The sequence below is a fragment of the Gymnodraco acuticeps genome, unplaced genomic scaffold, assembly GCF_902827175.1.
Source record: "Gymnodraco acuticeps unplaced genomic scaffold, fGymAcu1.1, whole genome shotgun sequence".
Taxonomy (NCBI): Eukaryota; Metazoa; Chordata; class Actinopteri; order Perciformes; family Bathydraconidae; genus Gymnodraco; species Gymnodraco acuticeps.
The window spans coordinates 4973560-4990534 of record NW_022989799.1 but is presented as its reverse complement, the minus strand read 5'-3'; the positions used below and the strand labels follow the sequence as shown (position 1 = coordinate 4990534).

Sequence of the window (16975 nt, the reverse complement as noted above, 5' to 3'; positions counted from 1 at the left end):
CAAACCTGCCCACAGTAACAAAGCACGCGGGGCCGTGATGCTGCGCTGTTTGCGGATAAATGACTTCACTGTGCGGCAGGTTTTCACAGCATGGGCAGGCTGCGGACACACACTCTCCCACACACCGTGGAAGTGCTACAGACTCAGTCTGTGCTTTGGATTGTTTTCAGTATAATTAGAAAATATTCTGAGGTTGAAAATGTAGTTTCCCCCTTCAGGGAAACACGTTTAATATTCTGGAAACATCCGATTTTTTTTCGATGAGCCAAGGATATAAGCAGGTATTTCATCACCTCCTGATTCAGCAGAATGTCATATTTGTTTACATATAAATTGGCCCATCCTATTTCAATTGTTAAATACATGTGCTTTTATCATATTGTCCTGCAGGATCCCAAAAATGGATTTTACTTTGGAGGGGATTAACCCGGCGAATGCACGAGCCCTGCTGGTGGGGTGTGTAACCCTGCTGTTCTCCCTCCACCTGTGGCGTTGGCTCCGGCAGCGCTCGGCCCCTGGCCCCCCCGGCCCTTTCGCCTGGCCGGTCATCGGGAACGCTCCGCAGCTCGGCAAAGCCCCGCACCTGTACTTTGCGCGCATGGCGGAGAAATACGGCAACGTGTTCCAGATCAAACTGGGCTCTCGCGCGGTGGTGGTGCTGAACGGGGACTCTATCAAGCAGGCGCTGGTGAAGCAGGGACTCGACTTTGCTGGAAGACCGGATTTCACCTCCTTCCAGTACATCTCCAACGGGGACAGCCTGGCGTTCGGCACCATCACGGACTGGTGGAAGGTGCACCGCAGGGTGGCTCAGTCCACCGTGCGCATGTTCTCCACGGGGAACCCAGACACCAAAATGACTTTTGAGCACCACGTCCTGTGCGAGTTCAAAGTGCTGCTGCAGCTGTTTGTGAAGAAGACACAGGAGCTGCAGTACTTCCAGCCCCTGAACAACCTGGTGGTGTGCACGGCCAACATCATGAGCGCGGTGTGCTTCGGGAAGAGGTACTCTCACGATGACGAGGAGTTCCAGCAGGTGGTGGGCAGGAACGACCAGTTTACCCAGACCGTGGGGGCCGGCAGCATCGTGGACGTGATGCCCTGGCTGCAGTACTTCCCCAACCCCATCAAAACCATGTTTGATAACTTCAAGGAGCTCAACCTGGAGTTTAACAGGTTCATCGGAGACAAAGTTATCGAGCACCGGAAAACCATCCAGTCGAGCACCATCAGGGACATGACGGATGCCTTTATTGTGGCGATGGAGCAGATAAGAGAAAAATCAAGGGTCTTATCCGGCGGGAAGGACTACGTGCCCTCCACTCTGGGGGATATTTTTGGGGCGAGTCAAGACACTTTGTCAACGGCACTGCAGTGGATCATCCTCATTCTGGTCAAGTAAGCACTCTTTATTATCATAGGCTATAGATCATTTTAAGGTTGTGAACTTTTAGGTGCTTTTAGGTGACATTCTCCTTGGTTACTAAATGTCAATGAATTAAAGAGTGCTAGCAATGATGTGTTTTTGTCGGCAAAACCGAAATGTAGCATCACCTTCATCACAACATTTTTTTGTATAAAATAAGATCTTTGGCAAACATACGTTTATGACACTTGCACATATTGTTCAGATGTATAACTTTCATAAATAAACATTACCTTTATGATTGTTTTAGCATATATGCAATCGGCCAATAAACGCAGGCAATAAACGCAAAAAAAAACATGGTCACATGACCTAAATGTCTCGACCACAACACTTAAGTCTGTTTGTTTGCGTGTGTACATGTCATTGAGCCACTAGTTGGCATTGCGATAGACACTTAAAAGCTTCAAATTCACAAGTGGGGTATATCCTAACATATTTGATATACAACTAAACGTTAATATCCCTCTGGCCCGCACATTGCTCACCTGGCACTGTTGCTTCAGTTCTGCTGTGTGTTTCAGACCCAGGGACAACTTTGGCATGCCATTTCCTTGGTCTCCCCCTTACCAAACATATTTCTAAAAATCATTTAAGTTAAGCATCCAACCAAACCCATTAAAAAAAACAAAGATACAGAGACGAGCGATCAAAAAGTGCTAAATTGACTCAGTCCTGCAGCCCTTTATGAGTGAACCCTCTATAACTGTGAATGTCACATTAAACACAGCTCTCCCCTGTGACTGCAGGTACCCTGAGATGCAGGTGCGTCTGCGGCAGGAAGTGGACCGGGTAGTGGACCGCAGCCGGCTGCCCTCCATCGAGGACCAGCCCCAGCTGCCCTACGTCATGGCCTTCATCTACGAGGTGATGCGCTTCACCAGCTTCGTGCCGCTCACCATCCCCCACTCCACCACCACGGACACCTCCATCATGGGCTACACCATACCAAAGAACACCGTGGTCTTCATCAACCAGTGGTCCATCAACCACGACCCAGAGCTGTGGTCCCACCCGGAGACCTTTGAACCCCAGCGCTTCCTGAAGGATGGGGTCCTGAATAAGGACCTGACCAGCAGCGTGCTCATCTTCTCGCTGGGGAAGAGGCGGTGCATCGGAGAGGAGCTGTCCAAGCTGCAGCTCTTCCTCTTCACGGTGCTGATCTCCCACCAGTGCCACATCACCGTGGACCCCGCCCGGCCCGTCAAACTGGACTACGACTACGGGCTGACTCTGAAGCCCCACGCCTTCTTCATAGCTGTGACTCTGAGAGAAGATATGACTCTGCTGGAGGCCGCCACCAGGCAGGAACCCACGAGCAAGGCTTATTCAGACTCCGAAAAAAATAAAAACTTTGGTAAAACCATGACACATGTCTATTAGGCATCTTAAACAGAGTTAAAATGTCTTGTAATCTGCTTACAGCATCAGAATCATAATACCTTATTTACATGGGGGCAAACAGGGATATGCAACAGTTGCTCCATTTTTGAATAAAAATAAAATAAAATGATTTATACAAACAAGAGACTTTAAAGTAAAAACTTGAGAATAAAATGTAATCAAAATATTTATAAAAATATAAGAAGTTTAAAGGTGGGGTAGGTAAGTTTGAGAAACCGGCTCGAGATACAGTTTTTGTTATATTCCATGGAATGCTCTTAACATCCCGATAGCAATGAATATTATATATTATATAAATCCATAACAAATTGTCATCTGTGGAAGCCGTAGCGCTGTAAAAAGCACGACCAATCATCTGAGCCGGCCCGGCTAAAATAACTGGATGGCCTACCTGCCTGTCAGCCTTCTCTGTGTGTTGGAGGAGGGGCTCTGTAAGGAAGTGGCAGATTTTTTCCGGCTGTACGTATTTTCAAATTCTAGCGCACTCGAGCCGGTTTCTCCAAAATGACCTACCCCACCTTTGAGTAAAAATGAGCGAGAAACAGATAACAATACAAATAAAGATGTATCAGTACAAATTCTAACACGATAAAGCATTTAATGAATAACAAGGAAGACATACGATTACACAGTGCTATAAGCAGATCATAACGCATGATGAATATGTTTCCAAAGCCTTATAGACATGGGTGTCATAGAAAGTGTTACCAAATATGTAAAACATATGAAGGCTGAAACACAAAAGACTTATAAACCATAGCTCATGTTTCTGAAACTATAAGCTGAAATCTCAGGCTTTATTCTTATCACTGACTCATCTAAAGTATTATTGTGCCAGGGGGGATTCTGATGTGGCATTGGTGTGCAAGGACACAAGGACAGAAGTGTGTAACCTTCTGATCTCCAGCTGACTGCAGTCAGCTGGAGATCAGCCTTAAAGACCTCAGACCTGTCATCACCGTGGTAACAGGAGACATCAGCTGCTCCGACACACGCTCTGTGACTTTAGTGTGAAAGGATTGAAAGAAACCATCACGGTGTTGTCATACGTTTTTGCTTTCGTATTAAAAGCAAATGTGCACCTCATGTAAATTTGGCCGACATCTTAAAGTTCTTCCTCTTTCAAACTCGCTCTGATTTGAAGGTAAACCATCGACACTGGAGTTTTTAACTTACACATTATATGCTACCGAAGATGAATGAGTCCTTTAACTTAAAAACAGTACTAACACAGTTTTTCATATGCAGTTTTAAAGCTTATAATAGTTACTCAGGAATAACGCCTTTGAATTGTCAATACTATTTGAATGATGAGAGTGATCTGATATGTTCTGCTGTAGATGCAAAGTATACAAAGATTAATATTAGCAGTGTTATGTCTTTTTTCTCTTCTATTTTTGTTACTCACAAAGGTTTTCGTTTAAGTTGTTTAGAACGCTGCTGTATGGAAAACCTTTATTCTCCATGCATAAGATGCCAGTAACCTTCATGTATCAATCCTCCTGCTGTATACATGGGAGTTGGGGCTGATTATTATTATTATTATCCTTTATTTGCTGCTCAGCATGATAAACTAATGCACTGACTGTAAACGGTGGACACAAGCATTGTTTTTGGAAACATTTCTTTTATTTTTGAAATAGCAGATGGAATTAAGCAAGTGTTAAAGTCCTGATTGTTGTACCCCTTAGAATAATAAAATATAAGAAATCACCGATAAATCATAACAAATCTATTGATGGCCATTTCACTTGCTTACCTCTAGAAGTGCAAGCATTATATTTGTGAAATGACAAATGGCATAGTTTAGTGAGTGAAATCAGAAAGCATTCATGTTCCCTTTTCTCACATGGTCAAATGTTAACTTAATCAAGCCGGTTTAACAGGAACTAGCCTGGGCGAGGACTGTTGAAATTATATTTTGTACAATTAAATAACAACCTTTTTGACAATTGATTCATGTTAAAGTAATTTTTCATATAAAAATGTCAGGAAATACTGTTTCAAGCCTCTTTAAAATAGAGATGTTCTATTATTGAAGTGAATATCTTTGGGTTTACACCTTGGACTTGAAGAACAGGGATTGAGATTTTTTACACAATTTTAAATACCAAACAATTCATTGACAATGGAAATAATTGTCAGTTGTTGCCCATAATTAACAAACAGTACCTTGTCGTACACTGCAGGAGAAGATAACATGTTGGTGAAAAAAAATGTTATTTTGTCACCAAATAATGGATAAAAATATCCATTTGCTTTAATGGGCGCTATAAGGCTAATTTCTTGGTTCAGCCCTCTATTTAATGTCTCTACTGTGACATGTCTCCATGCTTTAATGTTCATAAAGCTCTTTATTTTTCTCATACTGCCTGTGCTGCAGCACCTCTTTTCACCCTCTGTCTGAAACCAGAGTTTTCAGACTGTTGTGAACTGAGAGATGTCCCGCCCCTTAGCCTATCACGTCCAATATGTTGTGCTAGCTAATAAAGGCGCAGGTGTTACGTAGTGATGTCACGATGAGACAGCAGTAAACAAAGTGTCCAATGGAGGCATTTCAGGCTTTTCTTTGTGCCTTTCAGACCATTTACATGCACAAAAACCTATACACCACCAACAGGAGAGGGAAAACCCCAAAAAGCATGATGGGGCCTAAAGTCAATCCATTCCTAACAGGGTTAGAAATATGACAATTGCAACAAGATATTTAATACTGCTCACAGTAGCAATTGATACAAATACATAATGTTACTGCTTGAAGTTATTCTCAATTAAATTGTTCAGCCACATAATAAAAAACACTTTTTGTAGTTTCTTGATTTTGTTTTATGTCAACAGGCTAAGGGTGTAAGTGACATTTGCACATTTAATTGACGCATTCCAACTATTTCCGTTTCAACTATGTTCAAAAATATTTGACAGCAATTACCCTGCTAATCAACATTAGTCAGTCAGTGCTACAGTTCACTGTAAACTTGTAAGATAAAAAGCATCACTAGGCCACCAGGGTGGGTGGAGGGGGTCAGGAGGACGGGATTTTGGGCTGACAGCCCAGGAGCACAGCGGAGGACCCGGAAGGGATCTCGGGCGGACGGCCCAGGGGCAAGGCAGAAGCCGAGAAGGGGGACTCGGGCGGACGGCCCGGGGGCAAGGCAGAGTCCAAGGTGGGGGACTCGGGCGGACGGCCCGGGGGCAAGGCAGAGTCCAAGGTGGGGGTCTCGGGCGGACGGCCCGGGGGCAAGGCAGAGTCCATGGTGGGGCGAAGGCCACAGCGGGCGAACTCAGAGGGCCGAGCATGAGGGCGAAGGCAGCGGCAGGAAGAGTCAGGGGGCTGGGCCCGAGGACCGCGGCAGGAAGAGTCAGGGGGCCGGGCCCGAGGGCGAAGACCGCGGCACTCAGGGGGCCAGGCTCGAGGGCGAAGACCGCGGCTCTCAGGGGGCCGGGCTTGGGGGGCGAAGACCGCGGCTCTCAGGGGGCCGGGCTCGAGGGCAAAGACCAGACAGCTCCGGAGGCCGGGCAGGACCCGGTGTTGGCCGAACAGGAACCGGAGCCGGTGGGACAGGCTTCGGCAGGATCCCCCACGGAAGAGGACCAGGAGTTGGCAGGACCCCCGGCAGAAGAGTTGTCGGCGGGACCCCCAGAGGAACAGGACATAGGATTGGCAGGACCCCCGGCAGGAGAGTAGTCGGCGGGACCTCCAACGGGACTGGACATGGAACTGGCAGGACCCCCAGCGGAACCTTCAACGGCACAGGACATAGGATTGGCAGGACCCCCGGCAGAAGAGTAGTTGGCGGGACCCCCAACGGGACAGGACATAGGGTTGGCAGGACCCCCGGCAGGAGAGTAGTCGGCGGGACCTCCAACGGCACAGGACATAGGGTTGGCAGGACCCCCAGCAGAAGAGTAGTCGGCGGGACCCCCAACGGGACAGGACATGGGATTGGCAGGACCCCCGGCAGGAGAGTAGTCGGCGGGACCTCCAACGGGACTGGACATGGAGCTGGCAGGACCCCCAGCGGAACCTCCAACGGAACACCTCCGCCTCTGGAACTCCCTCCCACCTGACATCCGCAACACTGACTCTCTCCCCATTTTCAAATCACGCCTCAAAACATATCTCTTCACACTCGCATATCCACCCTGATCATTATCCATCACACATCCTCTGTTTTTATTTATTTGGTTATTTGATTGATTTATATACTGCATTGTCTTGTTTATGTCTCTTATGCTGGTGTTATGTATGGTATATCTTGTTTTTTATGTGTTTGTACGGCGACCTTGAGAGCCATGAAAGGCGCCTATATAAAATAAATGAATTATTATTATTATTAACAGTACATAGGATTGGCAGGACCCCGGCAGAAGAGTAGTCGGCAGGACCCCCAACGGGACAGGACATGGAGTTGGCAGGACCCCCGGCAGGAGAGTAGTCGGCGGGACCCCCAACGGGACAGGACATAGGGTTGGCAGGACCCCCGGCAGGAGAGTAGTCGGCGGGACCCCCAACGGGACAGGACACAGGATTGGCAGGACCCCCGGCAGGACCTCCAACGGGACAGGACATGGAGTTGGTAGGACCCCCAGCGGAACCTCCAACGGCACTTCAGTAGGGACTTGAGTTGGGACTTGAGTAGGAACTTGAGTAGGGACTGGAGAGGGGACTCGAGAGGGGACTCGAGAGGTGACTGGAGAGGGAACCCGAGAGGTGACTTGAGAGGGAACTCGAGAGATGACTTGAGAGGGGACTGGAGAGGGGACTTGAGAGGAAACTGGAGAGGGAACTGGAGAGGGAACTCGAGAGGGCACTTGAGAAGAAACTGGAGAGGGGACTCGAGAGGGAACTTGAGATGGGACTAGAGTTGGGACTTGAGAAGTGACTAGAGGAGGGACTTGAGAAAGGAATTGAGTAAGGACTTGAGAAAGGAATTGAGATGGGACTAGAGTTGGTACTTGAGAAGTGACTAGAGGTGAGACTGGAGAAGGGACTAGAGAAGGGACTAGGGAAGTGACCTGAGGAGGGACTATGGAAGTGACTAGAGAAGGGACTTGAGTTAGGACTCGAGAAGAGACTAGAGAAGGGACCAGAGATGGGACTAGAGATGGGACTATGGCAGCTGGGGCCAGAGCTGGGTCTGGAACCATGGCCTCTGGCGCCGGAACTGGGGCCGGGACCATGGCTGCCGGGGACAGAACTGGGTCTGGAACCATGGCTGCTGGGGCCAGAACTGGGTCTGGGACCATGGCTACTGGGGCCGGAACTGGGGCCGGGACCATGGCTGCCGGGGCCAGAACTGGGTCTGGGACCATGGCTGCTGGGGCCAGAACTGGGTCTGGAACCATGGCTGCTGGGGCCAGAACTGGGTCTGGGACCATGGCTGCTGGGGCCAGAACTGGGTCTGGGACCATGGCTGCTGGGGCCAGAACTGGGTCTGGAACCATGGCTGCTGGGGCCAGAACTTGGGCCGGAACCATGGCTCTTGGGGCTCGGGCTGCTAGCCTGGCCTTGCGACTCCTTCTTTTAGGAGCCGTTTGGAAGCTTCGTGGACCTCCAAAAGCCAGACGAGTTCCAGAGAACAGCTCCTGGACAGGAGCAGGACATGGGGAAGAAGCAGGGGTTGACTCCGGACGGAACACACCGAGACGTTTGTAGTCAACAGGCTGGAAATCACACACCCAGAGGAAGTTCAAAATCCAGCCAGGTAAGAATTTCACCAAGCCTGGTTTCTCCATAGCCAACCGGTGCGCCTCTACCAGAGCGGCCTCCCTCTGCAGAACACTTGACGCTCCCTTCCACCAATCATAGCAGCAAGCCAAATAAAAGGAAACATTTTGTAATTCCACCTCAAATGGATCATCTGCTGGGTCCATTTCTTGGTTGGTTTGTTCTGTTACGGTGGGTGAAACAAGCAGGACCCAAATGCAGATAACGCTGAAATGCCTTTATTTCAAATAATAGGACAAAACAGAACACTCACCGGTGAACTCAGTCACAAACAAAAGACGAACCAACACTGAACACAGGGAGAGACACGATTAAATACAGGGAGGGTAATCACAAGACGAGAAACAGCCGGGCAGGGGAGGAGAAACACAAGAGCGACAGGTGAACACAATCAGACAATTAGACACACCAGGGAAACTAACAACAGGGGAAAAACACAGGAAGAAGGACCAGACAATATACAAGGGAGAAAACATGACAGGGAGAACAGCAAAACACCCAAAACAAGACATACAAAACGTGACATAACACAATAATCGTAACAGGAAGTGTTTAGGAGAACCTTTTCCCCGCACAGCGTTTTATCTCGCCCTGCCAGAACATCCTGTACTCGATCAGAGAGCGGCTTGCAGCCAGACAACTTTTCAGAGTGCGTGACAAATTCAGATAAACGACAGTAGATGATTAGATCACTCCATGCTCCACTTCTCAAAATTGAACGTGAAAACTAACCAGTGCCAACAAAGTCGTGTGGCAGCGTGCCAAGAATAATTTCTATGAATCGGAAGCAAAAACCTTTTTTTGCTGAGTTAAGGAGTCGACAGATCATCAAACACAAATGAGCTGACAATGAGTAATATCCCTAAATCAGTGGCAGATTAACTCCAGTTATAACAGACATTTGCATCACAGGAAGCTGCATTAAAAGGACAAAAACACAAATCTGATATTCTCCAAAATTATGGAAATATAATGGAGTACGTGCTGACATAAAACCCTGCTGAGGAAGATGAAATATCACATATTGGCCCTAAAACGCATCCTGTGTCACAACAGTTTACACCTGTCAAGACTGCATTAACAGATTAAGGTGAATCTATCTGCAAACTCGTATCCTGCATCGCCGCCGATAAAACGTGCGGATCATTCCGCCGTCAACTAAGAGTTCAGTCAATATCACTATAAAGTAACTTTGGTGTCCCCATCAGAATCACTCATTCATCATGAAAATGTAGCAGAATAATGAAACTCTGAGGTCTTATTATAAAAGGCCAAACATTTACACACATATCAGTACAATGATAAGTCTCTTGAAATGTGTTTCCTTCATTTTATACCTTATTTTTTGGATGTACGTGATTTTGGCATGTCCCACACACTGCTCTGCTGACTACAGTGTGTGTAATAATAAGTGATTAAATGATACTACATTTTTTAAATAATTATATGGTTTTATTGTCCACAACGAGTTATTCGATACGAGTCATTTTGATCATGTATATTCTATTTTCATAATAATATTGACCATTTTGCATGTGTCCCTGACATTGCTGTCCACCCTGTCATTATGGGGTAACTTCCCCATAAAAAAACATCTGATGTTTTCAATGACATTACTACCACCATTTTGTCTTTCCTCAATGGAGGCTGAGACATTGGCTAGTTGCAGAGTAAGTATTTCAACTTATATTTCGTAATTGTAATCATATTATGTGTGTAGTTGGATGTTGTCAAGCTTAACATGTCCACTCTGTCATAGTGAAATGTCAATTAATATAAAAACCTTTCAGAAATTCGAAATATATTTGTCAAACATACACAGTCACCTTGCTAACTGAATCATGTTGCTAACTGAAGGTCCACCATGTGCTCATTAAATGCTAATATTAGCCAAAAATGTCCACCCTGTCAGCAAGCCTACATGGTAAAAATAGTTAGCCATCATTTCATTATTATCCAAATACTTTTTCCATTAACTGAAATATATTGCTGAGAAATTGACTAAATAGCTTTCTGAAAATGTACATTTATAATACTATGTAATTACAATGTATTTACTCTACACTGAATTTGTCCCAGACAGGGTGGATACATTTTGCTGTTTGCATGTACATTGTCTGCCTGCCATTAATTTATAAAAAGTGTGGGAGCTTGACCAACATCCATTTCTAACAGCATAACATATACTTAATACAATGAATATGAAGTTCAGTGGAAAATCTCAGCTTTCTTTTTTGGAAATGGGGAAGACTGAAATGCACCGTATGGTGATATTGACTCAGTTGTGTAACTTTGCATAGCTGAGTTTAAGATTATGAATAGAGGGTTATATGGATATCTGAATGATGTTTACAAGATTGTGCAGATGTTTCAGAGAGGTCACTGGCTGATAGCAGCTCAGGAATGAAGACACCACAATCAGCACTATCAGCTCCGTCCTGAGCAGGGTCAGCACAGGTGAGTTTCGGTCAAGATCAGAGCAGAAAATTGAGACATGAACAGAAAACGTTACATTACCTTCCTCCATGTGATTAAACATGTGTAGACTAACCAGGCAAATTACCTATGGCCAGTGGAGGAATGTTAATAGGTAAATGAAGCCAAGACTCAAACCTGTGTCCGGCTGAGCCCAAGAACATTGGCCTCGCTCTACCATGTGAGTTATTCTATTTTTGGGCCAGTCTGGCCAGATAGATTTGAAAGGGGGAGTTAGAGGGGTTGACAGGTGCAAAGGGTAAAGAGGCCGGATTGAAACCTGCGTCCGGCACAGAAGTGACTGAGCCCGAGGACGTTGGCCTCAAGCTCTTCCAAGTGAGCTATGCTGTGGACCTTAAATACACATTTGAGCTACTTTGTTTTCCTTTTGTCCCAGTTTAGCCTTTATAAGAGAGATAGATTTAAAAGGGGGTGATCGAGGGGATGACACAAGTAAGGGCGGGATTTGAACCTGTGTCCACACAGTGAGGACTGAGCCTCTGAAAGCTGGCCGGCCCGGGTTTTTTCTTTTATGTGTTAAACAAGAAACTACAAGACAATTTGCACAAGAATTTGAAACAAAACTGTTAGATTGACAGGAAATTCATTGACGACTATTTTCATAGTGTACGTCGTTTTTCATGTAAAATCATGGCATGCTCTCTCAAATAATGACAACTATTTTTTTTTTTTTAAGTTGTCCGTGTAATTGCTTAAAATTGCATTATTTTCACAAACAAATTCAATGGATTTATCAAGAAAATATTATATAACCGCACAATCCATAATAACATTAACAGTTCAAAAGGAGCCAACATCAACCAACTACAGCCTGAATCCTGCTTTGACATTATGCATAAGTGATAATCTAATTATATATTATAGTCTAACACTCACAGGAACCATTTTTATGATTATACCTGCATACTTTTACTTTAAGCAGAGTATTTTGAGAGTATTAGTACTTTAAATAAAGGATCTGAGATTTTCCTCCACTATTGCCAAAAAGGTTCACTGCAGCAATTAGTTTGTGCTAATTTGATTCAGTGCATTCTTTTTGTGGTAGAATTACTGTTGGAAAGCTAGAGGAGTGATAGAGTGGCGAAGTCACGCCCATCTACTTCCGCCTCATGGGACCTTATTTCTGAAAAATTATGTATTGAAGTCAATGGAGAGAGAAAACTTATCTTTCGATCCCGTTTGAATTGTGCCATGCTATGATGTTTGTCAATCTTAAAAAATCATTTCCATGTCAAAAAAGTCACAGTTTGTCTTAAAACTGTTGAAATATAAGACTATGAATAATACGCAACTAGAAAGACTACAAATCCCAGAGTACATTAACGTTACACATTACACTCGTGTTACTCACCAAAACCTTGTAAAGCCGGTCCCGCATGCTGGCTCTTACGAACCGACTAACTCCCCTTGTGTGTATGTACAGTTCTAAACATGGCCAGACTTGGAGTGATTTTCACCTCTTTTAATACTTTTCACTTCATTCTGAAAGAAAGAGGTGAAATGTGCTAACGTGACGGCCATCTTGGTGTTGGTGTCGTATGCAAGACCAGAGATGTAGTTCATTGAGCGCTTCACACAAAAAAATGTGTTACGACATTTTTTTTTTTTTTGACTTGCAAAATTATCTTGTAAATTGACAAACATATGTGTAATTCGTTGCACAATTCAAACGGGATCAAAAGATAACCTTTCTCTCTTCATTTACTTCAATACATGATTTTTCCAAAATAAGGTCCCATGGAGGTCCACCGGAAAGGGAGGGACTTCACCACTCTATACCCCCCTAATGTAATAATAACGCTACAAACGGCAAACGTTTAGCATAGCTTAGCATAAAGGCTGGAAACATTTAGCTTAGTTTAACTTGGTTGACTTTCAAATTCACTTAACACTGGCCCACAAACAAAAACAATTCTTAACAGATATTGAAAATCGGGAGACATCACTTATGATGAATTTAAGTGTGGTTATTCTCGTGTGGACAGTCCTCGGGATCCACCCCCTCACAACAGGATTTCAGATCGTAAATATTGTTTAATATATGCAATTTGAAATGGCTGCTACCGAGATGTTAACCGCAGATCAGGGGGTGTAGAACATACCATACCTAACATGGAGAACCTCACAGCACAGGAACATCTTGGGCTTTGCTGAACATTGTCTGAAGAGGGGAATCCACCAAATTCTCTTTTTTTTCATTATTATTTGCAGCGTTTTGTTTATGCAGCTCTTTGAGTTAACCCTGCGCATGTTTTGTCAAGTTGGTGAAGATGTTTCTTCATTTGCATTTATTTTTTGGCACATTTGTGTTTTTATGTTTGCATCCTTTCTGAAGCGAGTTTCTCCAAATGGAAATGTTTAAGGTCGTTGTAGCGCGTTTGCACCTGTCGGCCACCATACAGGGAACTGGAAAAGTGCCATTGAAATAGACAGTAATTCAGGAAAGGTCCAGGAAAAGTGTAGATGATGAACTTGCGGATTGGACCTCGAGAAAAGAAAATGTATAAACCACAGCTTCTGAATTCTTATGCAACATTGGGTCCTGTCGTTTAGGACGGCATGAACAGACAACAAGATTAGATGTAATCTCAGACTCATGCTGTATGCCTGTGAAAACATCCAAATGTTCCTTTCGTATTTAAGGGGAAAAAAAGTTGTAAGTTAATTCTGGAGCTGTTCCAATGGAGGCTTTTAAGTGAAGTGCAATAGTAGGCTTATCAAATATTTGATGACTGTATAAACAAACACCTGTGCTGTTAAGAATGGTTGGACCATGGAGGGAGAAAGGCTGAAACATGACTAGACAGGTGGCCTAAATCTGATCCAGTAACAGATTCACCCACAAAATGTACAGTCTGGGGAAAGGGAAGAGCTCCACATCATTAATAGTTATACAGGAGCCGGCTTGTTGAATCTGTTTTTGGATTAGTACCAATATAGTTCACGGCCAAGGGATCACTGAACATTTGAGTCATAAGTTCCAAATATTTGCCACTGGGTGTTTCTGATGTGCAATAAAAGTAACCAGCACACAAACGAGTGACAAACTGACACCTCCAATCAGGATTGCACAGATTTAATTAGAGAGAACAGAACCATTGATCATTCAGACACTGCAGTATAATCTCTATGTAGTGTTTATATCTCCCAATAAGTCTACTTGCTTTGGCATTTGAAGAAAATCAATCGCCTACATTCGTAGCGCTGGTAGAAAAAAAACATGACAGACAAAAATAATTATTTTAGGTCATTTTCACAATTCAAGTAACACAATTTAAATTCTAGAGTCTCAAGAGTAAACCTCAATCAAAATGCATCACACGTATCACAAGTGTGAAATCATTCAAATGACGTCTGGAATGCAGTTCACAGTATGCACATCACATCATGTCCTCTGATAGGCTCATTAGAGGTCCAATACAGAGCAATCGGTCTATTATTCTTGTAACACAGAGAAACAAATCAAAGGATTCAGCAAGCCCCCCCAGAAAGATAAACTGGAGTCTGGATGGAAAAGGGAGGGGTTGTCCCCTTCTCCTGTACGGATGCTTTATAAAACTTGAGTTATAAAAGAGATTCTGTAATGAACCTTTAATTTACAGAAGAAATCGTGAAATCAGTGTTTTCTTTTTCTAATTCCTTCTGAGGACATCTGGCGATTAGCCTCAAATTGTAAATATCAAATGTCATGGATCAACTAAAACCCATGTTCTCCTGTGAAGAGTCCTACAGAGAGGCCCAGGTCAAAGTATGCAGTGAGGTAAAAAGACCCAGATCTTAACATTAAAACAACACTGTCTTAGAGAGTATCTGGTCCATTGAATACCTGCTGTTATGTGAGACTGAATTAGAGCGGTGCAGTGATGACGTCTTTTGTAGGACGACCCCGATGTTAGCATCGCAAAGAGGCTCGACCAAAAGCTAATGGGATTATTCCATTGGCATTTAGTATTTTGCGAAAATAAAGTCTGTGGCAAACACACATTTATGATACTAAGCGGTTTTGTTCAGCAGGATAATCTCCACATATTAACACCACTTTTTTTGTAGTGTAAATGAAATCACCAGAAGTAATTAGATCACCGTATGCTAGCCGCTATAAACAAATCACAGTGTGATGTTTAGTACTCTCACTTGTTAGCAACTCCTGTTTTTAAGAAACACAGAAGCTTTCGGACATTCACATGAGGGGTATTTACTGACATATTTAATGTCGTAGAACCAAACGTGAACATCTTTTCAGCTTGTGTTAACCACAGACCATTGAATTAGAGGCAGGGGAAATGCTAACTCATTCCTGAGTTTTGCGACTCATTCCTTTTAGGGCAGAAGATAATTAACCAAATCAATCCTAAGCAGGACAACTGGCGCCAAGACAGAGTTACGTTTTGGTCCAAATCAAACCAAAGGAAGATCTAGACATGGACCGAAATCTTTCATCCGAGGCATTTAACCAAAAACACGGACTCATTTCTGCACCACTCTATTAGAGCTGAGTATCAGGTGGTATCTGAATAATACATGTATTCTATGACCAGATGCCAAAGTAAACAAATAAAGAACATAACCCTGTGCAGACTGATGGATAGAATCACTGTGCAGTGTTCCTGCAGTCACACTGGTGTGAGTGACGGCAGAGGGGAGAGGTCGTCCAGGGGTCGTCCAGGGGTCACAGCATTCCAACATCTTTCTTTGGGTGCGCCATTGTCTGAGGTGCTTTTGTTATTGCCTCTTGAATGCGAGGTGGGAGACACAACAAACAAAACAAGACAGAACAGGAAGGAACAGCGAGTCCCTCTTGTCACTTCCTAAAAAGCAACAGGTCTTTGTTGCCAAGGAAACTTAGTAACCTTGAGCTACAGCTGCTGTACTCACAGACCCACTGAATATATATTTATACACCCACAATCACAGACTTCACTACACGTGTGATTAAACCCATTTCTGATACAATGCTAATGAATCAAATGTACTTTAAAACACGGATTGATTATCCGAGCTATGGAAAAGCTTTTGTCTCACTGATTTAGTACAACCAAGTGAGAGTTCCTCCTTTTCCACTATTAAAAAATAATAAAAGATTAGAATCAAAATCTTGGTAACACTTTCTATGAAGTCTATATTACTTTATAAACACTTATAAAGCAGAATAATCTCCAAATAATTATCGCTACAAGCACTCGTAAATATTTATAATGCCAGTAATCATAACACATTATCGAGCAAGTTCCCTTAGTTGCAATCAATTATTAAAATCAGTGTTTTGGTTTGAATGTATTATAATAATTTACTCTAAGTGGTCATTGTTTGTTTTAATCAAGTAAAATATAATTTAAAGTATTGTGTCCTTGCATAGAATGATTGATGTTTCTTTACTGAAAGCAAACAATGACTACTTTGAAAGTGATTATAATATATATATAATAACCTTCTGAAGTTATGGGACATATAATACACTACCATACTTGCAACAAATACAAAAAATAGATCTGAAATTATGAAGTATATATTATTAAGTCATTATAAAATGCTTTATAATGTGTTATGATTGAAAGCAAAATGATTATTTATGAGTGCTTTGAACTCGAATCATCCCGCACTATAAGCACATTGTAATGCGTTACAAAGTGTACAGACTTGGATTTAAAAATCTACAGGACGGTTCCCATTGATGATTGCCCGCCACTCACAGAGTGAATTAACAGGATGGCCTCTTTCAATATACACACACACACACACACACACACACACACACACACACACACACACACACACACACACACACACACACACACACACACACACACACACACACACACACACACACACACACACACACACACACACACACACACACACACACACACACACACACACACACACACACACACACACACACACACACACACACACACACACAC

At 43.6% G+C, this 16975-nt stretch overlaps 1 protein-coding gene across 2 annotated transcripts in view; it reads left to right on the top strand.

The window, feature by feature from the left end:
* The window catches only part of LOC117551219 (cytochrome P450 1B1), an 8210-nt gene extending 2570 nt beyond the window's left edge, over nt 1–5640 (top strand). Inside the window, exons 1-3 of one of the 2 annotated variants that reach the window (XM_034223991.1) lie at nt 1–281; nt 391–1398; nt 2176–5640. In XM_034223991.1, coding sequence (XP_034079882.1) covers nt 401–1398; nt 2176–2809 — 1632 coding nt within the window. In that variant the 5' untranslated portion in view covers nt 1–281; nt 391–400 and the 3' untranslated portion in view covers nt 2810–5640. The remainder of the gene's footprint in view (nt 282–390; nt 1399–2175) is intronic. The other variant, XM_034223999.1, reaches the window with a different exon arrangement.
* The last annotated feature ends 11335 nt before the right edge of the window (nt 5641–16975 follow it).